The 24,231-nt window shown below is 60.9% G+C and overlaps 1 protein-coding gene across 1 annotated transcript; it reads left to right on the plus strand.

Annotated features, from left to right (window-relative positions):
- Nucleotides 1-1,793: 1,793 nt before the first annotated feature.
- LOC128825219 (spidroin-2) lies at nt 1,794-3,754 on the plus strand. The gene has a single exon (XM_054007451.1). It carries the CDS (start codon nt 1,861-1,863, stop codon nt 3,607-3,609), a length of 1,749 nt encoding a protein of 582 aa, XP_053863426.1. The 5' UTR covers nt 1,794-1,860; the 3' UTR covers nt 3,610-3,754.
- Nucleotides 3,755-24,231: the final 20,477 nt, after the last annotated feature.

Below are 24,231 nucleotides of genomic sequence, written 5' to 3' on the forward strand. Positions count from 1 at the left end.
TTTCCAAGCACTATGGAGTCTTGACTGCTTTCAGGGCGGCTTGCGGCCTTTGGCGATGCTGATCTCCAATCTCTACCGAAACCACCTCCTCAGCATCCTCCTCCATATTGAGGCACTGCTAGGGAATCTCCTGATGTGGAACACCAATAGGGACTCGAAGAAGAAGGAGAGGGTACTTAGCTTAGCTGAAGTTCTTCAACATGTTTTGTCCCTATGGGAGCTCCACTACCCATCCTCCTCCCTCTCTGCTTCTGAGTTCTGCCTCTGGGTTTTGTGGTTGAGGAGGAGCAGAAGCGGTGGTAGGTTCACCCCTCTCTCTATACTCTTGTGCTGGAGCACGAGGATGTGTAGGTAGGACACAGGCATGGACCCACAAGCACTGCTGACAACAGTTCAAGAGGGCACGGGTGCACACACATCTTGTCATGGAGCGCCCAGTGAGGCAAAATATCTCGAAGAACTCCAGTCGCTGTACAGGTAAGTAATCTCTCCTTCTCGGATCCAAACAGCACCAATTACCATCAGTAACTAGAGGCTGCATTAGCAGAGGGCTGGAGAAGCAGGGGCCAGTGTTAGTGGGGAGGGGGTTACCAAGCATCCTGCAAGGTGGGTGCTGGCTTTCTCTGGCTGTGTGTGGCTGTGGCCGCTTTGCCATTGCCCCTCTGCCCCCCGTTGCCTGGGTCCATGTGTCTCCGGTGCCCGTGCCCTTTCCCCTCCCGCCTGGCTCTCTGAAATTCTTAGTCACCCTGTAAACAGTAATTAATACCTGGATGTGAGTCAGACCCCAGGCTGGGAGCCTGATGAGCCCTGGGCCGGCCTCTCTGCTGCCCTGGGCCAGGGTGTGCATGTTCTCAGGCAGGAAGGGGAAGTGAGTGAACATGTCATCCCCGTGTGAGCTCCCACCCCGGATCAGCAGGGCCTTCCGTGGCCAGAGGGGCAGCAGATACACGGGATAGTTACCTCTCCAAGTCTCAGAGTAACAGCCGTGTTAGTCTGTATCCGCAAAAAGAAAAACAGGAGTACTTGTGGCACCTTAGAGACTAACAAATTTATTAGAGCATAAGCTTTCGTGGACTACAGCCCACTATGCATCCGAAGAAGTGGGCTGTAGTCCACGAAAGCTTATGCTCTAATAAATTTGTTAGTCTCTAAGGTGCCACAAGTACTCCTGTTCTTCTTTCTCCAAGTCTGCATCAGTCTGTACTTGTACTGCTTTGTTTAGAGCAGGGGTTCTCAAACTTCATTTCACCGCGACCCCCTTCTGACAATAAAAATTACTACATGACCCCAGGAGGCAGGACCGAAGTCTGAGCCCACTCGAACCCCACTGCCCCAGGCCGGGGAGCCAAAGCCCAAGCTCCACTGCCCAGGTGGGGGGCAAAGCCAAAGCCTGAGCCTCGCCACCCAGGGCTGAAGCCCTCGGGCTTTGGCTTCAGCCCTAGGTGGTGGGGCTTGGGCTTTGGCCCCAGGCGATGGGGCTCAGGCTTTGGCTTTGGGTCCCATCAAGTCTAACACCAGCCCCACAATTTGAGAACCGCTGGTTTAGAGGTAGCGCCTGGAGGAAATGAGGTGTTGGTTAGGTCTCTTCCCCACCCCTTCAGTTAGCCAGTGGAAGTGGAGTGCTGAAAAGGGCTGGCTTGACGGGGTGACCTGGGCTGAAGAGGGGAGCCAGCCACTCAGGCCTTGGTGTGTCTGTTGTTGGCAGAGGGGTGATTGCAGTGACTGCTCTGTCTCATGGACACCTGGCCCCTTGCTCTGGTGTAATTGTTATCACTGTCCCCACGGCCCTGGCTGTGCTGGGTGGAGACTGGGCCGGGCTGTGAGCTCTCAGAGCGTTCATGGTGCCAGCACGGGTGTCCCATGCCAGGGGGCACCCAGAGCGCAGCCTGGCAGAGCTTGTCAGCCCAAGCAGCGAACTCTCTCGTGACTGAGGAGAGCTCACCCTGCTCCAGCGAGAGGGCAAAGACGGTGCCTTTGGACCAGCAGCCTCCTGAGGTGCTGGGGCAGAGCAGGGCGAGGTGGCCTGAGGCCTGGCACCCAGGGGAGAGGGGAAGGGAAGGGGGCAGGTCAAAGCCAGACCTAGTTCCGTGGACGATGTGGAAGGGGAGGCAGGGGCAGGCTGGCGAGGGGGCAGCCCAGCAGGGGCTGTCAGATCAGCCAGGACAGACACAAACCCAGAGGCTGGAGCCGTGGGCGGGTGGGAAGTCCCAGTCCCCCCGGGCAAGGGCAGGTGGCCCCGGGTCTGCTCCGGGGAGAGGGCTGGAGAGCAGCGGGCTGCAGGGCGAGCGGGTGGCCCCTGGGTCCCACGCGGGGCTGGGGCTGGCCGGGAAGGGCCGCGGGAGCAAAGCGGAGCAGAGGCGTGGCCCCTGGAGCCGCCAAACCAGCCGGGCGGCGAGGCTGGCGCCGGGCCAGGACGGGGGCGGGGCGGCGGCTCCCGGGTCGGGCTGCCCTTCCCGGCGCGTGACCGGCAGGGCGCGTGGGACGGGCCGGTCCCGGGCAGCGAGCGGCCACAGCTGCATCGGCACCGGGATGACAGCCGCTGTCCTGCGGGCAGAGCCGCCCCTCGGCCCGGCGCCCCTCGGCGGGCCCGGCCCCGCGCCCGGGGAGCGGGGCGAGCTGCCGCCTCCGGGGAGCCTGTCTGCGGCCGCCGCGCACCGGGAGCCGGCCCGGCAGGAGGGCGATGCGGAGAGCCCCGGGGAGAGCGAGCCGGAGGCCTGGGGAGGCGAAGCGGGGCCCGCGCCCTGGCCCTCGGGACAGGTGCCCAGCGGGGCCCCGGCTCTGGAGGGCGAGGAGGGAGCGTGGGAGCCGCTCCTGGACCAGCGCGAAGCGCCAGCCGCCTGCGGCCCCCCCGGGGCGCCTCTGGTCGGGGGGCACCTCTGCCCGGCTTCAGCCCCGCTCAGCCTGGTGCCAGCGGCTGGCAGCAGCCCAGGAGCTCCCCAGGGGCCGCCCAGTCTCGAAAGGACCCCCAGCCAGACCTCCAGCCGGAGCCTGAGCCCCTCCAGCGGGGGGGCAGCGGAGCAGGCCCCGGGCAGCGCGTCCGAGCCCTGCTGCGCCCCGGGGGAAGCTGGCAGCGCCGAGGAGGAGTGCCCCATCTGCACGGAGCCCTACGACAGCGGGCGGCACACGCAGGCCCTGCTCAACTGCGGCCACGTGCTGTGCAGCGACTGCCTGCACGCCATCATGGACCGGGCCGGCGCCGCCGAGATCGGCCGCGTGCGCTGCCCCATCTGCCGCCAGAAGACGCCCATGCTGGAGTGGGAGATCTGCAAGCTCCAGGAGGAGCTGCTGCTACTGCACGCCCAGCCCGCCCCGGCCTCCCCGCTGGCACTGCCCATGCCGCCCCCCCTGCCCCCCCGGAGGCCAGGGCTCTGCGGGGCACTGGAGCACCACTTCCAGGTGCGCTTCCACACCAGCCGCATGTTCGGCTGCCTGCCCTGCGTGCGCTACCCCCTGTGCCTGGTCAGCGGCCTGGGCAGCCTGCAACGCCGCTGCCGCTGCTGCTACCTGCTTTCGCTGGCCGCGCTGCTGGCGGCAGAGACGCTCAGCCTGCTGCTCATCTTCCTGCCCATCGTGCTGCTCGTGCTGCTCTTCCTCATCCTGGACAAATAGGCCCGGAGGCCTCTACAGCCAGGCCAGAGTGCGGGCAGTGATCAAAGCAGGGGAGGGGATTGGAGGGGGGGGCCCTGGGGAAGGCCAGGCTGGGTGTTCCTACCCCCCTCAGGACGGCTAAGCCGCAGGTGTTGGGCTGCGGTGTTCAGCCCGGGGAGAACCTGGCCAGCATCCCCACTCTCAGTGAGGCCGGCTCTGCAGGCCAGGAGAGAGACAGCTGGGCCGCAGTGAAGCCCTTTCCAACTGGGTTGGGCTTCTGTCACAGCAGCTGGTGAGAACATAAGAACGGCCCTACTGGGTCAAACCAAGGGTCCATCTAGCCCAGGATCCTGTCTTCTGACAGTGACCAGTGCAAGGTGCCCCAGAGGGAATGAACAGAACAGGGAATCATCAAGTGATCCATCCCCTGTTGCTCATTCCCAGCTTCTGGCAATCCGAGGCTAGGGACACCATCCCTGCCCTTCCTGGCTAATAGCCATTGATGGACCTATCTTCCATGAATCTATCTAGTTCTTTTTTGAACCCTGTTATGGTCTTGGCCTTCACAACATCCTGTGGCAAGGAGTTCCACAGGTTGACTGTGTGTTGTGTGAAGAAATACTTCCTTTTGTTTGTTTTAAATAAAAGGAAGTATTAAATAAAAGGAAGTAGAGCACCAGCAGGGCCCCCCTGGGCACTCCATGCCAGTGCCTATGCACAGGGAGAGGGGCAGGGGTTCTCTGGCCCAGACATGAGCTAAAGGCAGGAGGTGCCGAGCTCTGACAAATCTAGAGCAGAAATGGAGGCCACGGGGCCAGCCAGTCCCAAAGCAGAGTTTAAACAGTACCACACTCCTGCAGCCTGCCCACATCAGTCAGTGTCACTGGAGCAGAGGTGGGGCAGAAGCCCTGAGCACAAGACAAGGCAGGGCTGGGCTGGCCAGGGGTGGTTCGTGTCTGGTTCCCTCTCTTGTTCAGTCGAAAGATTCTGTTTCCTTCAGCTCAGACTGTGAAAATACAAACGATTGACTTGAGAAGCGTCTGTCTGAATGCAGAGCCCATGGGTGCGACAGGGGTGGGTGCTCTGCAAACTTTCCCGGCACTCCTCATCCGCAGCCCAGTTTGGGTCCCCCCCACCCTGCACCTGCTCTGCCCCTCCCCCCAACCCTACAGCCCCCTCTGTCCTTGCTCTGGTCTGCCCAGTACCAGCTCCTGCTCCCCAGTCATAGCCCTTCACTGAACAGCCACTGCCCGTCATACCGAATTCTGTGGGGATCTGGGCAAAGGGAAACTGAGATCCACCAAACTCCTTGCCCGTGTGACCAGGAAGGATTTAAGCCAAGCCTGGAAGGCCAGTGCGCTAGCCGTGAGCCGTGCCAACGTGCAGGGGGCTGAGTTGCCAGCTGGGAGGCAACTGACTTCACAGGGCCAGGGGCTCTGGCGTGTTCAGTGCAGCCTGGGGCACTGCCAGCCACAGACCCCGTCCCAGCAAACCCAGGCTGTTTGATGCAACCAGGCTACAAAGCAGAGCGGCTCTTGGCTCCGTGTCCACGGTCTTGCTCCCAGCCCGTTGGCTCCTGCTACACAGGACCGGCTGGTTATTCTGCCTGCCTGTACAGCTGGGCACTCCCCGTCCCCCCCCCCCACCATGCAGCAGGCAGAGAGGCTTGGTCCAGTTGCCCCACGGCAGGGACGGCAGCACTGGGAGACCTTGGGGCTGCCCAGGTGATGCTCTCTGGGAATGACACAATTCTCAGGCTGAATCGGGCTTCAGCTCCCTCCCCTAGTGCCAGCTCTGTGCCCCCCAGTGCTGACCCGCAGATCACGTGCGGGGGAGGGAAGCTCAGAGCCCGATCCACCTGGGGAAGGGAAGCTCTGCTGAGCCGGGGCCCTTTTACAGGCCCTTTCCGGGCGAGCTGCCGCTGGCACTCGACTGTGTGCACAGGAAGATCCTGGCTTCTGATGGGCTGCTGTTGATTTCCTTGGTTTAAACATTTGCAGCCAATGGATCACATCAGGCCCCCCACCCCCAGCCCTCTGCAGCGCTGGGGAGGGGGGCGGGTGTCACTCCAGGTGGCACTGCTGGCTCTTAGCAACAGAAAGGCCCGTTAGTGCAGAGCCAACACCTGGGGCAGCCCTGCCTGGCCCCCAGCAACTGCCAGCTCCATGCTGGCCTCAGGCTCTGCCTCCGCAGGCACCGGTCCCTGCCTGTGTCCTTCAGGCTCCTGCTTGCCCTTCCCTGCACAGAGATAAGGGAGCCGGCGCTGCCCGGCTCTCCCGCAAGGGCACAGTAATGTCAGAGCAGAGAGCTTGGTGCCCCTGCACCACTGCTAGCACCTCTGTGCAACCAGGGCTTTGTGAGGGTTCAGTCCTGTGCCCCTAGCCCAGGAACCTCCACCAGGGCCCCACCTGCCCAGAACCACCGTGCCTTGCTCCGGCCTGCCTAACCCCCAGCCTAGGGCGGCTCTCCCACTGGACCCAGGCTACACAGCACAAAGAGCTCCCACTGCCCACCACCAGAGAGCAGCCCCCAGGCAAGGCTGGCCTCACCGAGAGTGGCCTCCTGTCCGCCTGTTCACAGGCATCCCCTCTGCCTGAGCGCTGGCTCCCACCTACAGCTGGGCTCTCCCTGTAGCTGCACAGGATTCCTGCCCAGGGAGCCAGCTGGGCAGCGATGGGAGGCCAGCGCTGCTCAAGGTACCGGCCTGGAACCGGCCAGCTAGTGCAGCAAACAGACGCTCGGGTGCGGGGGGTGTCAGTCTGCGGGAGGTGAGTTCCTGGGAACTCACAGGTAGAGGACAGAGGGGACCTTTGGGCCCATCCCGTGTCGCATGCTAGCCATCCAGGACTGGCCATGGGGCAGTTAGATCAGTGCAGTCTCAGGGTTGGAAGGGACCTCAGGAGGTATCTAGTCCAACCCCCTGCTCAAAGCAGGGCCAATCCCCAACTAAATCATCCCAGCCATGGCTTTGTCAAGCCGGACCTTAAAAACCTCTAAGGAAGGAGATTGCACCACCTCCCTAGGTAACCCATTCCAGTGCTTCACCACCCGCCTAGTGAAATTTTTTTTCCTAACATCCAACCTAGACCTCCTCCACTGCAACTTGAGACCATTGCTCCTTGTTCTGTCCCCACCAGTGGACACAGCCTGGGACAAAGGTGCCTTGGTGCAGCGTGGTTTGTGTTAAGTGCCTTCGTCCCAGCCAAACCAGCTGCCTCACTCCAGGGGCTGCACTCACACCCAGGCCTCGGTCGAAGCCGGGCTGGTTCGAGCTCTCTCAATGCTGTGTCCAGCCCAGGTGCAGGGGAGGCTCCCAGTACATCCCAGCCTCTCAGCCAGTCCTTCCAGGGGTTAATCCTGTGACAAATAGAGCTGCCTTTCTGCTAAGGAAGAGCTTTTCCCACCTCCTCAGGGGCCCTGTTTGTGCCACCCCTCCCCGCCAGCGTGCCTGCTCCCCTAGAGCTGTAGTGGGCGCCTGGAGGAGCAAGGCGGTGCCAGCACCAGCAAGGTGGGGTCTGAGCCTTAGCAAGTCCCCAGAGCTCAGCCCCTGCAGCGTCTGCATGCTCCCACCCACTCAGCCCCACCCTGTGCTGCAGAGACCCTGCCTCCTGTCCCTGCTCCCCAGAGGACCACAGGCGCTGGCGGACTCCTGCCTGTCTCCGTGGCATCAAGTCTCCTGGCTGCCCTGCAATGTGCTGGCTCCCTGCGGGGCAGCTCCTCGCTGTTCTGGACCAGCTGGGAGCACTGTTAACATGCTGTTCCTGCCTGCAGAGGATTCACACAGAGAAGAAATAGACGTTCCTTCCAGCCAAGACCCGGGCTCTGGTCAGACGTTCCTTCCAGCCAAGACCCGGGCTCTGGTCAGACGTTCCTTCCAGCCCGAGACCCGGGCTCGGCCAGACGTTCCTTCCAGCCGAGACCCGGGCTCGGCCAGACGTTCCTTCCAGCCGAGACCCGGGCTCGGCCAGACGTTCCTTCCAGCCGAGACCCGGGCTCTGGCCAGACGTTCCTTCCAGCCGAGACCCGGGCTCTGGCCAGACGTTCCTTCCAGCCGAGACCCGGGCTCTGGCCAGGCAGGCTGGGAAGCCCAGGAACTTGTCTTTCGGAGGAAGAGCCCATCCAGTGCATGTCCTGCCTGAGGGTGCGGAGAGCCAGGGCTCTGGTCCCTCTCCTCCCCAGCAGTCTTGTGACTGCAAAGCACAAGAGGGAGCAGTGTTCTCATGGCTGAGCAGACGCTTCTCAGAGACGGGCTCATTTGGGTCCCTGTCCTGGAGGATCTGCCCCCTGGGTCAGGTTTATAAACACAGGGGCCCAGGTCCAGCCAGCCCAGCAGAGACACGTAGCTGGGGGTTCGTGACTGCTGCTGTCCACACATCCATGCACAGCTCATGCTCAGGAGAGAGAAGCCAGTTCCTGAATCCCCAGGGAAGAGCCACCCCCTGGGGAGAGGGGAAAGAAAAACTCTGAGCAAAGCCCCCAAGCACCCCAGCTCTGAGAAGTCCATTCTCTGTAGCCTCTCTGAGAGTTAGTCCAGTATGTCCCAGCGAGAGCTGGCCGCAATCCAAGCCCCTTTAATCCCTCAGTTCCTCTGGGGATGTGGTTCCGTGAGGTCAGATGCAGGCAAGCGGCGAGTGGATTTGGGAAGCGAGCCAAGCCAGCAGCGCCATTCAGGAGTGACGTGTGCCCCAGCTCCCAGCCGGCGTGGCTAGGTGGGCACAACCCACAGATCTGCAGAACAAGCCACGTCTGGGCGCACCGCCAGCGCGGGATTAAAGTTCCCAGTGCTTCCATCAGGAAGTTCCACATCCCCTGGGAGAACTGGCAGCTCCCTCCGTCCAGATGGGCAGTGCTGAGCTCCTGCTGAACTCTGCCAGCTGAAGGGATGGGCAGGCCAGGAGGGGGCAAGGAAGGGGTACTGAGCCCAGGGGGAGGTTACAGGGTTACAGTGACTGGTTTGTCGTGCAGCACGAGCTGGTACCAAACAGCTGCTTGTGCCCATCCCCTTGGCATCTCGGGGCCCCATAATCTGCCCACACCAGGTGAGCCGTCTCCCTTATGTAACGGAGAGTGCCTACCCGACACACCTACAATCCTGCCCAGCAACCTCTGCCCCCGAGGGCTTCTGGAGTGACCGCCAACTCCTCCCCACTTGGCCAGCGCCGAAGGGGACGTAGAGGGTGAGGCTGCCACATAGATATCATAGAATATCAGGATTGGAAGGGACCTCAGGAGATCATCTAGTCCAACCCCCTGCTCAAAGCAGGACCAATCCCCAGACAGATTTTTTACCCCAGTTCCCTAAATGGCCCCCTGCAGGATTGAAGTCACACCCTGGGTTTAGCAGGCCAATGCTCAAACCACTGAGCTCTCCCTCCCTGGTTCCCCGAAGCTCAGAGCGTCTGTGTCCGCGTCAGTGGGAAGCAGCCAAAGGCTCTGGCAGTCACTGCGTTCCCTGCAGAGGGGGACAGCAATCTGCATGGGTAGTGCAGGGCCAGTCGTCCTCTGGGCGTACCGTAGGGAAAGGCATCGGGGCAGCTCCACTGCTCAGTCCGATCAGCCCCTTCCCCCCACACCATCAGGGTCCAGCGCCCAGCTCCTCATCCACGTTCCCACCTGAGTGACCCAGAACAGATCCAAGGCATCTCCCGCCTCCTATGGGCTCCCTGGGAAACTCCTGGAGAAGCAGCTGCTCCATTAACAGCTCCTGCTGTTCTACTGCCTGGCCAGGGCGTCAGAACCCACCTCCATTGGATTCCTGCCTGGGGAAGAGAAGACCTAAGTGCCATGTCACCCTGGGCACTGGGGCCAGTCCCTGCTCCCCTCCATGCCGGGATCTAGCATGAATCACCTCCGTGGCACTGGCACACGGGAGAGGAAGCTACTCAGTTCTGCTGAGTCCTGTCTTGCTGTATGCACTGCCCGTGGGCACCAGCTTCTCAGGAGGCTCTCTCCACAGCTGCCCCTTGTGCTGGGGAGCCCATGTGCTGCCAGGGGAGTGCCCATCCTGCCCAGGTGCTGCGACCCCAGCCATCTCGCTGGATGAGCAGTTGGCAGGCTGGCGTTATAGGGTATTAACAATGCACGAAGGGGCCGGGTGAGCAGAGAGCACTTTCACTGCATGTGCAGCCTGCTCAGTCCAGAGCCGAGGGGTGGGGAGGGGGGGGGGGGGCATGGCCCAGGCTCCAGGGCTCACTCGTCCCTGCCATATATAGCTGTGTGCACAAAAACATTCCTGCTCCTTGTGACTCTGAGCCAGGCCCCTCCCCACCACACCCAGCCCAGAGCGCCAGGGTCCCCACTCGGGGCTGAGGAGGCCACCTGCACGTTCAGTGGCTCTAGCCCTGCTTCTGTTAGCTGACAGGAGCACCCTGCTCTTATCCTGCAATGGCCCAACCACTACAGGGGCGAGAGCCCCCCCCCCCATGGTATACACCCCTTTACTACCCCTCCCCCACTGTGTGTCCAGCCAAGGATTGGCGCCGTTTACCACTGCGTCTCCCATTCACGGCCCCAGCACCCAGGGAATTCCCCTCACCGGAAGGGCAGCTAGTTCCCAGGCACCAGGCTGCATGCTGGGAGCGCTGGAGCCCTGCACCACGAGCTCCTGACATGCTCTCTCCATGCCCTGGCAGGTCCCGCCACGAAGGTTATCCCTGGGGATGCAGGGCGGAACCGTGTCCCCATGTAGATATGTGCACATGCATACACACGTGCACACCAACATGTGGACATGCACACACACGTGCACGTGTACACACATTCACATGCAGGCCCATACACACGCACACACACAATACCAGCAAAGGCATCCCCACCCAAATTGGACCTCACTCCACACACCTGGAGGCAAGGGCGGGAATACAACCAGCACCGGCCTATCCTAACCCAGGGCCCAAGTGTACCCCACAAGGCTGCAAAAGTCACCCTGCAATCCCCTCATCTTTACTATGCAGGAGCAGCCTGTAGAGACTACTAGTCCCAGCATGCACTGCTGTCAGTGCCCTTTAAATGAAGTATTGCATGCTGGGACATGTAGTCTCCTGAGCCTCCTCCTGGAGGCAGTGCTACTCCAGCACACCAGTGAGACAAGGTGGGGGAGGTGATACCTTTGACTGGGCCAACACCTGTTGGGGAGAGAGAAGCTTTCAAGGCACACAGAGCTCTTCTTCTTCTGCAAAGCAGAAGCAGCTGCCGGGCTCCTGGCCCGCTGCCCAGTGCAGCCCCATCCCTGCTGGGAACATTCATGGGGCTCCCCAAACACCCGGCGCTGCCTGATGGGACGAGGGTTGTCAACTTTCCATTTGTTCAAAATCGATACTACAGGCCCCCATGTCGCTTACACCCCCTTCCCTGGGACTCACCTGCCGAGCCGGGGGGAGGAGCGGATGCGGAGCCTGCCTGCTCACCTGAGCGGGGCACAGTGAAGTCAGGGGGAGGGGGAGTCTGTCCGCGGGACGAGGGGCCAGAGAGACCTGAGGCCCTGGGAGGCTGAGAAGGTGGAATGGGCCATCGCAGGCGGCAAGCTCGGCTGCTGGACATCCTGGGTGCCGACCCCGCTCCTCAAGCGCCGTGCACTGTCAGCATCCCTGCTCTTCCTGCCCCACTGATCGCAGCACCGCTGCCTGGACACTGCACAGGTCCGTTCCAGGAGCGGGGTCCCGAACCACGCAGTGCTTGTGGCCCCGCCATACATACCCACAGGGGCCCCTGCTGCCCCGGCACTCGGGGCGAGCGCGGCTCGCAGTTCTGGGAGAGGGCCTCACAGCGGGTTGAAAGAGCACAAAAGCTGGCAGGCATATCGAGTTCAGCTCTGCCGAGAGACCCTGTCTCCCTGGCGATCCACCCCACCTTCTCTCTAATGTGCCCACTATCTTTGTGTCCGGGCTCCTGGCAGCTGAAGAAATCTTAAACCTCAGCCATTGTTTGCTGTTCCAGTGGCAAAGGCAAGAGGCACCCGGGCTCATGGCCTCCAGCACTGCACAGAACCGCACGCTCCCTGGGTGTGCTGTGCAGCCAGCGACTAGGGTTGCCAACTGTCTAATCGCCCAAGCCCACACCCCCTTGCCCCGCCCCTGCCCCACCCCTTCCCCAAGGCCCCGCCCTGCCCCTTCTCCAAGGCCCCGCCCCTGCTCACTCCAGCCTCCCTCCCTCCCTCCGTTGCTTGCTCTCCCCAATGCTCACTCACTTTCACTGGGCTGGGGCAGGGGGTTAGGGTGCAGGCCAGGGTCCGGGCTCTGGGCTGGGGCCAAGGGGTTCGGAGGGGGGGGGGGGCTCCAGGCTGAGCCTGGGGCAGAGGGTTGGGGGCAGGCTCTAGGAGGGAGTTTGGGTGTGGGAGGGGTCTCAGGGCAGGGGCAGGGAGTGAGGGCTACAGCCGGGCAGTGCTTACCTCGGGTGGCACCTGGAAGCAACGGCATGTCTGGCTCCTAGGCTCAGGGGCGGCCAAGCGGCTCTGCGCACTGCTCTTGCCTGCAGGCACCACCTCTGCAGTTTTCATTGGCCACGGTTCCCCGTTCCCGGCCAATGGGAGTTGCGGAGTCAGCGCTCAGGGAGGGGGCAGCGCGTGGAGACCCCATTGCCACGCCTTTGCCTAGGAGCCCCTGCCAGACATGCCAGGCACTTCCGGGAGCAGCGTGGAGCCAGGGCAGATAGGGACCCTGCCTTAGCCCGGCTGCGCCACCGGACTGTTGGCAGCCTAAAATCTCCCGGATTGGCGTCAGTAGCCTCCAGGAGATCAAGCCCAATTCCAGGAGACTCCCGGCGAAACCAGGAGGGTTGGCAACCCTACCAGGGACACTGGGGCTGGGAGCGAGGCGGCGCGCCATGCCAGGGCACGTGGGGGGAGGGCAGGACTGCTGGGTAGCAGGCCAAGTGGGTGAAGGGCAATGTAGACACCAGGGTGGGAAGTAAGCAAGAAAGCAGCTAGTGCTTGTGGGTGAAGCTGGCTGGGAGAGTGGCACTGGGAGGAAAACCAGTGGCAGGCAGGCACGGTGGCTTGATACCATCCCCTGCTGTCCTTGACCCATCCTGGGACTGAGGCCAGGAAAGAAAGCTCCATCTCTGGCCATCACTCCTATTCAGAGCAGTAGGTGCAGACAGGCAGGAGGGCTGGGTGGGGCCAGACCACCCAGCCAGGAAGCAGCTGTTAGCAGTGCAGCCACACCCTGGGACTCCCTGATCTGCCAGCGTAGACAGATCTCCGAGCAGCTAGTCACCGCCATCTGCGTGCCCGGCTCAGCAGCCGAGCAGGGGCAAGACTGGGCACTAAAAATCAGCCCCCTCAGAAGCAGAGAGCGTTGGCAAGAACCCAGCCCCACAGATCTGGATCCAGGCTTGCTGCACCCAGCTGGCGGGTCACAGGGCAGAGGTGGGAACAAGCAGTGACCCAGAATGCTAGTTCCAGAGGTGCCTGCCTGGCATTCACTGCTCTGGGCGGCAGTCACTCCACCCAGCTGCTCCTAGGGGCAGGCTTGGCTTGTGCCTATATATAGCCAAGGGCAGCTCGTTAGCAGCGCCGCTCTCTTAATTGGATTAGCCAGCTGCGATGGCTGATGTGCTTTCCCTGTGCACAACCTCCAGTTTCTGGAAGCAGCTGCTGCTGCCAGAGGGAGCTGGGCTGGGGAGGCCTCACCAGCGCATGAATATTTCAGCAGGGAGGATGGGTGCAGGATTTCGTCTCTCCGGAGCTGTTCCCTAGCAACGGGTCCGTTGGCCCGCAGGGGGAGCCAAGCAGGGTGGTGTCTGTGTGTGACATGGGCCGGAGGAGCCCGGGGCCTGTGGCAGGCGCAAGGCAGTGCCTAGATGGTGCAGTGAACTGGCCCCCACTCCCCGTTCTGCCCTCCAGCTCCCCCAGCCCACGCTGGGTCCCTGCTTCTAGCACTCAGAGCCAGCACCAGCCTGGGAGCCACTAGGGACAGGCCTTACCCTGGATCTCCCATTTGCACGCACAGCTCAGCTCGGCAGATGGCATTTCGGGCCCTACTCGGAGCAGCAGACGGTTGGCGAACTGGGCATGGCACGCGCCCCACCTGGAATGCCCATGGGGCAGGGCTGGGGAAGGGGCAAGCAGGCTCCTCGGTTGCCTCGTGCAGTTCCTGCCCCATGACCTTTACAACAGGAGCAGCCAGTGGGGTAGCTGACTCTCCGGAAGGGGTCAGGGAGCAGGAGCAGGCAGCCCAGGGGTCCCAGCGGGGCTGCAGTCTTTTCCTGCGCTGTGCAGGCACACCCAGCTGGCCTCTGGGGCGGGAGCCCAGACTGAAAGAAACCCTGGGTGCCTCCATCCTCTCTGAGACACGTGCCCCATGGCCAGCTGAAAGCTCTGGTCTAGATTAGCCCTGCATCACCGGGGCCTGGGCCCAAAACAGGAATCCCTGGGGTAGGCAGCAGGGCGACCTGGCTGATCCCAGTGGCCCTGTCTAGCCTCCCAAAGTGGGTGAGCTTCCATCACGGACAAGGGGGTTTCCCCCAGGGAGCCGCACCAAGGCAACCAGGCTGCTGAGCTCCGAGAGGCCCAGCTCCTGTGTAGCTCTTGTCTGCACTGCCCCTCTGCAGCAGGAAGGGGCGCTGGGCCAGCTGAGCTGCGGCTCCCAGCCTTGTGGAGGGAATCATAGACTCAGAGACTTTCAGGTCAGCAGGGACCATTATGATCATCTAGTCCCACCTCCTGCACAACGCAGGCCACAGAATCTCACCCGCCCACTCCTGTATCAACCCTGGGTCTGAGCCATTGAAGCCCTCAAATCGTGGTTTAAAGACTTCAAGGTGCAGAGAATCTTCCAGCACGTGCCCCACGCTGCGGAGGAAGGCGAAAACCCTGCAGGGCCTCTGCCAATCTGCCCTGGAGGAAAATTCCTTCCCGACCCCAAATATGGCGACCAGCTAAACCCTGAGCATGTGGGCAAGACTCACCAGCCAGACACCCAGGAAAGAATTCTCTGTAGTAACTCAGTTCCCACCCCATCTAACACCCCATCACAGGCCATTGGGCATATTTACCGCTAATAGTCAAAGACGAATTAATTGCCAAAATGAGGCTATCCCATCATACCACCCCCTCCATAAACTTATCAAGCTTAGTCTTGAAGCCAGATATGTCTTTTGCCCCCACTACTCCCCTTGGAAGGCTGTTCCAGAACTTCACTCCTCTGATGGTTAGAAACGTTTGTCTAATTTCAAGTCTAAACTTCCTGATGGCCAGTTCATATCCACTTGTTCTTGTGTCCACATTAGTACTGAGCTTAAATAATTCCTCTCCCTCCCTGGTATTTATTCCTCTGATATATTTACAGAGAGCAATCACATCTCCCCTCAGCCTTCTTTTGGTTAGGCGAAACAAGCCAAGCTCTTTGAGTCTCCTTTCATACGACAGGAAGGTGGCTGGCCCCATAGCTCTTGCCCCCCAGTACACCCTCTGAGCAGCTCACTCGCCCGGTCTCCACCGGGCTCCCAGCACTCCTCAAGGGGGGCAGCTCCCCAGTAGGACAAAGCTCTCTTGATCTAGCTCACCTGCTCCCCAGAGCACACAGCCCCTGGAGCAGGGACGGGCTCTCTGAGCCGGGGGGAAGCTGCCAGCCATTGTCCACTCCCGCTGGCCTTCCCCTGCAGGCTGTGGGGCTCTCTGAGAAAAAGTGGGGTCAGAGAGAAAGGCCCAGCCACAGTGCTCAGAGCTGGCCTTGGCAGGCAGCTCTGTCCGCATCCTGCCCCTCAGCAGGCAGACCCGTCCCCCCCTCTGCCCCTCAGCAGGCAGACCCTGCCCTCCCACCCTGCCCCTCAGCAGGCAGCCCCATTCTCAGAAATCACCTGCCCATGAATCACCCTTGTCTCCCCAGGAGGCTCTGCCCAGGGGCCAGCAGGGCCGGTTGCTCCCCACCCCCGAGGTCACGCTGCTCACACGTGGGTGTCAGCGGCAATTGCAGTGTCCCTCTCGTCCCCACCCGCACTCCGCAGTGGGACTCAGGTGCCCACGGCCCGTGCCCTGGGAGGGCGGGTCCTGCAGTGCCAGCGGGAGAACTCTCCCAGTAGAGTTAGTGACAGACGCAGTCCCATGGCTCGTCCACCCCCTCCCTCGGTGCATGGGCCCCCTCAGCAGTTAGCCCCACTGCTGCACCGTCCAGCTCAGTGTGCCAGAGCGAACAGCCAGTGCACAGGTTGGGCATGGGGCAGCCCAGGGTGCCCCCTGCTCATGCCAACCTGCACCGAGCTCTGCCTCCCGGACCCCACTGCAGAGAGGGAGCAGGGCAGAGCCTCCAGGGCTCCCCGGCCACATGCCTCCCTGGGGCTTTGGCTGCTCGGGCACTGGGGCTTTCACGGGTGGGCTCTGATTTTGGCTGCCCCAATTCATTGCTCCCCAGCGTGCAGTGGAGTCACTGCCAACCGGTGCAGGGTAAATCCCCTCCCATGTGCCACGCGGCCCCCACAATATACATTCCCTCCCTCCACCCCACGCAAACCACACTCCCTTCCCCCCCACCGCTCCTGGATCCCCAGCCCCTATGGCTCAGCCCCCTCCCCCAGGGTTCCCCCAAGTCCCTGCCTCAGTCCCCGCAATCCCCAGCTCTGCCCTCCAATGTACCTTCCACTTCCCTCACCCTGAGGTCTCCCCAATACTGTCCCCACGCTCCCCTCTCCGGGGGCCTCTCCCCCCGTCTCCCTCTGCCCTAAGGTCTCCCTGAGCCGAACCCTGCACCTGAGTTTCCACAGCCCCTTGCCCCCCAGAACTACCCCCCAATAAGGATTCTTCCTCTCCCCACCCAGGTGCAGCACCCAGGGTTCCTGCCCCCCCCCCATACTACCTGAGGAGGGGCAGGTGAGCAGCTGTTGGTACTGGGGGGAAGCTGGTGGTTGTGACCCCTCCCCAGCCCCCCTGCTTTCAAACCTGCTAAGCCAGGAGCCACTCTGTAGCCTCCAGCCTGCCCTGAGACCACCCCTAGGACAGCTGGTTGAGGGCGAAGTATGGCTGGGCCCTCTGCTGGAGACCCTCCTCGGTGGGGTAGGTACAGATCCAGCCGGCCACCACGCACAGAGCACGGGGTGCACAGCTGGATGGGGGAATTATCCTGGAAGCTGAGTTGTGTGGCACTCGCTTGCAATCGGGTCTGCCTGCAGGATCGAGGCCTCTGGTCTTCTGCTCAGTGTCAGAAACCAGTGGTGGGGTGAGATGGGACCTGGGGAAAGTTGGGCTGGGAGATCTCTGGGCCATTTGCAAGCTTCTCGGGGAAAATCTGAGCGTGTTTGTTAAGGACATTTCCAGGCTAAGGCTACAACGAGGGCAGAGTTCAGGCTGTAGATGGTGCTCCGGTGGCGTGAGGGCTCTGAGCGTAGGGTTGCCTCTCTCCAACAGCTGGCCAGGTGCACCTCCCATGAGCAATAGGCGGTACCCAGGCTGGCAAACAGGACAGTGCAGCTCTGCACCAGCACCAGCCCAGGTGTGTATACAGTGGGGGGCAGATTCCAGAGGTTTCCGTGAGGCCGCATTCCCCTGCTACCAACAGCTGTGGGATGAGGCCAGTGTCTGGGTCGGGTCAGGACAGAAGCCCAGCCCCTCCCGCTGGCGCTGATCTCCCCTGGCTCCTCCCACAGCTATCCTTGCCAGCAGCGCCCTCCACGCTTCACAGCAGTTCCCTGCCTCTGCCTGGCTCCAGGGCTTCAGGGATGGAGCGAGCGAGGCCCCCGCCAACCCCGCTGCACTGCCCATAACAGAAGGGGAATGGCGAGCAGCCCAGAGAGTCGTGGCCATGAGAGACGAGCCCCCCCAGGTTCCCCCACAAATGGCAAAGGGTGCTGGGCACGTAGCCAGGTGTCCTGCCCAGGAGCCCCAGGAGGGGTGGGGAGCAGGGAATGACCACAGTGCCGAGGAAGTGGCCTGGGCGCTGTTTCCTTGTGGCCTGGGCTCACACCAGGGCTTCTGCCTCCTTCTAGCTGTTGAGCTTCTGCTCCGGGAGCCGTGCTAGTGACACACCTCCCGCCCGGCTCCCTTGGGCTGATTGCAACCCACACCCTGCTGAGGCAGCCCAGGCATCCCGAGGCCGCTGCCAGCTCCGTCCTGGGCAACTCTCCCTCATTGCAGCTGCGGGGGAACAAACAGGGGAGTGGGGGCGGATACGGCAGATCCCTGCTAGCCTCCCCGGAGGGAGGTGATATCCTCAGTGTCGCTGGTCTTTGGAATCATTCCCAATGCTGGCAGTTCTCTGATCTCCCTGGCCCCGAGCACACGGGCTAGTGCACCCACAATGTCCCCCTCAGGGCACGGGGCCAGGCTAGAGCCCCCCGCAGGGCACGGGGAGGGCAGGCTAGAGCCCCCCGTAGGGCACGGGGCCAGGCTAGAGCCCCCCGCAGGGAATGGGGAGGGCAGGCTAGAGCCCCCCGCAGGGCACGGGGCCAGGCTAGAGCCCCCCGCAGGGCACAGGGAGGGCAGACTAGAGCCCCCCGCAGGGCACGGGGAGGCCAGGCTAGAGCTCCCTGCAGGGCATGGGGAGGGCAGACTAGAGCCCCCCGCAGGGCACGGGGAGGCCAGGCTAGAGCTCCCTGCAGGGCATGGGGAGGGCAGGGTAGAGCCCCCTGCAGGGCATGGGGAGGCCAGGCTAGAGCCCCCCGCAGGGCACAGGGAGGGCAGACTAGAGCCCCCCGCGGGGTACAGGGAGGCCAGGCTAGAGCCCCCCGCAGGGTACAGGGAGGGCAGGCCAGAGCCCCCCTCAGGGCATGGGGAGGCCAGGCTAGAGCCCCCTGCAGGGTGTGGCTGTTTCTGAGTCATGCTGCCCCATTCCCAGACCAGTCCATGCTCTCGCTGTTTAGTGCCCCAGGGCGGCTGCTCACCACTGGCAAAGCAAACCATGAGCGCTGCCCCAGGGGACTGTGACCCAGCGAGTCTCTTCTGGCCTGGCTATGATTGACCCCCATAGAGAGCACACATGGTAAGGCCTGAAGAGAACATTAGATCAGCTAGTGTCTGACAGGCCAGACGGCGCCGCCCATCATCCCTGTGTCTACCTCTTGAGATCTGTCAGTTGGCCTGTCCGTCCCCCGTTAACCTGGGCTTTGCTGACATTGTGCAATGATGCTAATTCTTCATTCCGAATGCCATGGAGTCAGAGGCGCTGGAGCTAGGGGGGCTGGGGGGCTGCCGCACCCCCTGGCTTGAAGTGGTTTCCATCACATACAGGGTTTCCAGTTTGGTTCAATGGCTCTCAGCTCCCCCACTCTACAAAGTGTTCCAGCCCCCCACATGGAGCACCAAGTGCCGTACAAGAGTCCAGGTCTATTGCATCTCTGCAGGACCCTTTAGCAGCCAAAGCTGTAATGGCATCACAAATGCAATCAGGTTTGATTGAGAAGGCCCATTTTCCATAAAACCTCGTTGACTGGTATTAATACTATCCCCAACCTTTACTTCTTTATTGCCTGACTCCCATTGCCGCTTTTCCATTATTTAGCCTGAGATTGATGTCGAACTAACTGGCCATCCCACTTCCCCTTGCCAGCGTGAGATTAGCACTCTGCCCTGGTAGTCTGAGATGTCAGCGGGCCAGAGAGCTCCTCAGACCTCAGCCAGCTCTTTAGGAGAGTGGGGTGCAAATTATCCAGCCCTGCTGATTCAAAACCATTAGCACCCTCCTTAGTTACTGCTGGGCTGGGACATGGTTCATGAGTACATCCCCCTGGCTCTTTCCACTGATGCAGCCACACAAGGGGTTAGGGATCACTGATAAACACAGCCACGGCCTTTGCGTCCCAGGCAGGGATAAATAGGCAGACATGGGCCAAATCTGGACTGCCAGATGCTTTTGAATGGACCCTGAAATCTTTTTATTTACGTGTTCTATAGTTTGTGTTATGATTTTGGTGTTATTGTCTCTGGAGTCTGGACCTTGACTATATCTTGAGCAAGACATTTGGACCTTGACAAAAAATAATTGACTCCCCCTGAGGAGTCCTGAGCCAGAGGAGAGGCCTGGGGTGCTGAGGGGGCAGAGAGTTCCCAAGATCTCCCCACCCATGCAGGAGGACAAGGAAGTCCTGCCCAACTTCTAAGACCTGCAAGAGGAGAGCTGTGGGGCTCGGAGCATGACTCTTCACAGCTTCACAGACTCCAAAGGCAGTGAACGAGGGTCTGTGACCTGCAAGGTGCAGGAGGTCAGACTAGATAATCCCGATAGTCCCTGGCCTCAGTCTATGAGTTCCTGAGCAGGTCTCCCTTGAACTGCATCATCCAAGCTAGCTGGTCACAATCTGGCCTAGACCCAGGCAGTCTAGCTGGGTCCATGGACATGTGGTAGGTCAGTGGAAGACTTGCCGCCAGGTTCACAGAGGTATTCAGGCACCTAAAGATGCAGAGGCATCTAGTGGGATGTACTGTAGCACCTAAGGGAGTTGGGTGCCCAACTTGCTCAGGTGTGTTTGAAATCCCACTAGGCTCCTAGCTGCATCTTTAGGCACCTCAGTACCTTTGGCCTGCGGTGCAGGGATGGATCAGAGACTGTAGGGGTGGGTGACCATGGAGCATGGGAGCGAGTGAGCGTGGCCAGAATGAGTGTGGGTATGCAGGGAATGAACAAGCATGGCCTGGAGCTGTCACCCTTCTGCGCTGCTAACCCCCAGTAGGAGGCATGAATATGTTACAGGGGGTAGTAAAGAAACTCTCTTGCTTTGGCAAGGATCTCCTGCCCCCGGCACTGCCCCAGCCCCTCCTGGGGAGAGGACAGGGCTCCACATTCATCTCTGGTTGCCAGGCAGAGGCTCCGAAGAGCATAACTGATGGTCAGTTCTGCCTCTCCGCCGGCAGGGGTGATCTGAACCACTGAATGGGTGTCCGTCAGAGACCTGCCCCTAAAATGCCAGCCAGGCCCCTTGATACAGGGCAGGGAAAAGAACCAACTCAAAGGATCCAGCACATCAGCTGTCCTGAATGCCACCAAGTGGCCACCCACTGGCTTCAGACACTGCACACCCAGCATGTTTGGGCATGGAACAGCCAGCCCGTGCCACTGAGCCTCTCAAATCAGTGTCCTTCACGGGTGCTACGACGAGCACAGCCTTCCTGAGCCACCTCTGGGTGCAAAACACTGTAGCTATTTAGCAAAGAAACCAGGCAACCCAGTAACACACCTCCAACACCCAGCGTACTCCTTGTGCTCTCAGGATGGCACAAATAGATGGGAGCCGGACAGAGACTTGCACTCAGACTGTTCGTCTCCAGCTACAGCGCTAATGACACAACATCGTACACCCATCTCCAGCTGTGACACCACATCCACACCAGTTCTGGCTGGAAAAATACATGCCAGTTGATGTCAGTAGTTGAAACTGAACTGAGAAGAACAGGAGTACTGGAACCTAAGGACCAATAGTCAGACCTGTCGTCTGTAAATGATAAAGCCCCAGTCGGTCACTGTGTATAACAGAGACATGGGAGTCCGACAGAAGCAGCCTCCTGGACAGACGTACTCTGAAGTGTTCTCAGCCTCCCTGGAAAATCACCACACCATTCTTCTAAGCGCCGTGATCACGAGCAGCATGGCGAGGGGGAGAACATGTGGGTCATCATGCACATTTTTGGGACTGGCTCAGATCCAAAAGTTCTGCTTTCACCTACATAATAGCTTTAAATAGACAGATCCCAATGCAACCAACTATATTCCTGGAAAATACCTCTCTTGCCTCTCAAACCAATGCCAAACGCTGTAGCCAGCTGCACAGCACCTGCTAGGAACTGCACCTCCCTGCTAGAGCGCAGCACAGAGCATCCTGTCTGTGCAGGATGGAGCTTTCTCGGGGGGGCTGGAAGAAACTCCCCCAGGAACTGAGCATCTCAAACCTCCCCCCCCCCCCCATTTTAAGGGACTTGGACCAGCAGCCACCAATGGAGCACACAGAGCAGCCTGGGCATATTTATAAAATCCAGCAACAACAAACCCTACCAGAACACTGCACTGCACGCACTGCCCCGGGAGAGAGGAGGAGGAAGGCACTCAGGCAGTACAATGACGACGATGGGCTAAGAACCTGGATTCCGTAGAATAGAACCGGAGCCCTCTAAATAAGATGTGGCCAGATAGAATACAGCAGACCCGACGCATACACCGGTCTGAGTGGGACGCTCCTAGGAATGCGCAGAGACCTAGTGCTCACAACGTCTCATAAAACGTGAAGCGAAAACCCAGCCACGCAACCTGCACCCAGACCAGATGCTTCTTACGCCAGCACCACACAGCAAGCGCAGCTGTCCAGGGAAATGTGACGTGGCTGCTGCTGCACGAGGAGGCCATGCCCTGTCTGGCGCTAGCCAGGTCCCACCTGCAAACTGATCGATGGCACCAAGAACCGGCTTGACTTCGGCTCCATGCTGGACCCAGGGGCAGCCTTTATCATGGGGCTCTGAAAGCCATGGCCCAAAGCTGTAAACCCAGGGCAGGATGGATGCCAGGCGGGCAAGTCCCATTATTACTTCATGCCGGGGGTGCTGCTGCACCCCTAGATCCACTGTCCCCGCCGGGGTTGTTCCTGGCTGCATGGAAGTCCCTGTTACATGCTCACCTGGAGCTGTGCCGGTATAGTCTGGGTGCCACTCTGCCCAAGTGCTGGCTCAGCTGTGGCCCTTCCTGCCCCTCTTCGTACCAAACGCAAAGATGCTGGAGCTAGAGCGTCACACACTTTGGGGCTTTGGTAGCCAAGCACATAGCGCCCCCAGGGGCTCCTTGCATCCCCCTTACTCCCCCTGCAAACTCCCTGGGTGCCAGCCACCCATCCCCCTCTATTTCAGAGACTCCCTGCAACCCCCTCCTTGCCCCCTCTGCCAGGTCCTTTGGGGGCACCCCCTATTTCCTCCTTCCCCAATGCCAGGGCCTCTGTGTGCCCCCACTCCCCCTTCCCCTGATGCCAGGGCCTCTGTGTGCTCCCACTCCCCCTTCCCCTGATGCCAGGGCCTCTGTGTGCCCCCACTCCCCCTTCCCCTGATGCCAGGGCCTCTGTGTGCCCCCACTCCCCCTTCCCCTGATTCCAGGGCCTCTGTGTGCCCCCACTCCCCCTTCCCCTGATTCCAGGGCCTCTGTGTGCCCCCACTCCCCCTTCCCCTGATTCCAGGGCCACTGTGTGCCCCCACTCCCCCTTCCCCTGATTCCAGGGCCTCTGTGTGCCCCCCATTTCAACTTCCTCTGATGCCAGGGCCTCTGTGTGCTCCCACTCCCCCTTCCCCTGATGCCAGGGCCTCTGTGTGCCCCCACTCCCCCTTCCCCTGATGCCAGGGCCTCTGTGTGCCCCCACTCCCCCTTCCCCTGATTCCAGGGCCACTGTGTGCCCCCCATTTCAACTTCCTCTGATGCCAGGGCCTCGGGTCTCCTTCCTGCTGGAACCTCCCTGTCCTGACGACAGCACCTCGGTAAAACCCGAGCGATGAGCGGATGCTGGCGTGCTCTGTTCTGGCTGTGTGGTGAGCGCAGCCCTCTAGGGCCAGCCAACATGCTCCTCGCTCCTCCATTGCACATTCTCTCCTGGGGCCAGGGGGCTTCACAGGAGGGCAAAGCTGGGGCTTCTCAACCTTCATTTGCCTCATAAGGCCGCCCGAGGCTTGCTAGGCCACCAGGAGCCTACACTGGTCCCCGGCCTGGGAGTCCTGAGACATGCAGCTCCCCGGCGGGAGCCTGGGAAGTGAACCGCTGGGACGTGCAGCTCTGCGTTCAGCGCAGGCGACCAGGGAGAAGGCTGCATGGCTCTCACTGGCTTCATGGCAGTGGCGCTGCCTCAGCCTCATGGCAAAGAGAAGCTGGGTGGGGTGTCTGTGACCCTAAGATAGGGAGACCAGAGTTCAGGTTCCCCCAAAAAGGACACCAGGATGAGGGGGGGGGGTCTGGAGGGGGTGCAGTTGGGGGATGCAGTTGGGGGAGTGGCAGGGATGCTCACTGGAGGTGGGGGTAGTGTCACTCCTTGTCATGGTGGCAGGGAGTGCAGAGACAGCCATGAGTCAGTGCCTCTCTGCAGGACCCCTCGCCAGGGCCTGGGTGGGCAGAATCCAGCAGCTGTGGCGGCAGGGGAGTGGACCAATCAGCTGCCAGTGAGGGGCGGGATCTATTGGGAAGCTGACCAATTGGGGCTCTTTCTGAGTTTCTGGGTCTGCTCTGCAAAATTCCCGGCCATTGCCTGGTATTTGAAAAATCCGCCCGGACAGAGGAGGGAGACTCAGAAAGGAGGCAATGTCCGGGGAAACCGGGACGTATGGTAACGCTACTGGCCGAGCCGCCTGGCAAAGGATTCCCTGGTCTGTAACAGCAACTCCTCTCAGGCCTGACAAAGTCACTACTCCTAACACACTGCTTCCCTAGTATTCTTCCACAAAGGGCCATGTGAGGTGTCTAATAAAAGCATGTATCGTACGGATCCCCCAATGGCTGTAAGACGTATGTGCTGGTGACTGAGTCTGTGTCCCCGGCAGGCTGGACAAACAGGTTTTGCCAGACAAAGGGACGTAGATTCCCTTGTCTACCTAGGTTCATATGTAAATTAAGCAATATAAGCCTACACAATGGCAGCTCATTTTGCATATAGTGTCAACAGGAGTATGTGGAGCCAGGAAAGGAGCCACAGGGCTCCTCCTGACTCTGGGGCCAAAGACAAGGGACAAGGACACCTTTAACCTGCACTTGAGAAAGTAAATGGGCA

This window comes from Malaclemys terrapin, chromosome 17 (genome assembly GCF_027887155.1).
Source record: "Malaclemys terrapin pileata isolate rMalTer1 chromosome 17, rMalTer1.hap1, whole genome shotgun sequence".
NCBI classification, from domain to species: Eukaryota; Metazoa; Chordata; order Testudines; family Emydidae; genus Malaclemys; species Malaclemys terrapin.

Bases quoted from the DNA above. Each gene is read 5' to 3' on its own strand.
- LOC128825219 (XM_054007451.1), top strand. From the start codon at position 1,861: ATGCCAGGGGGCACCCAGAGCGCAGCCTGGCAGAGCTTGTCAGCCCAA.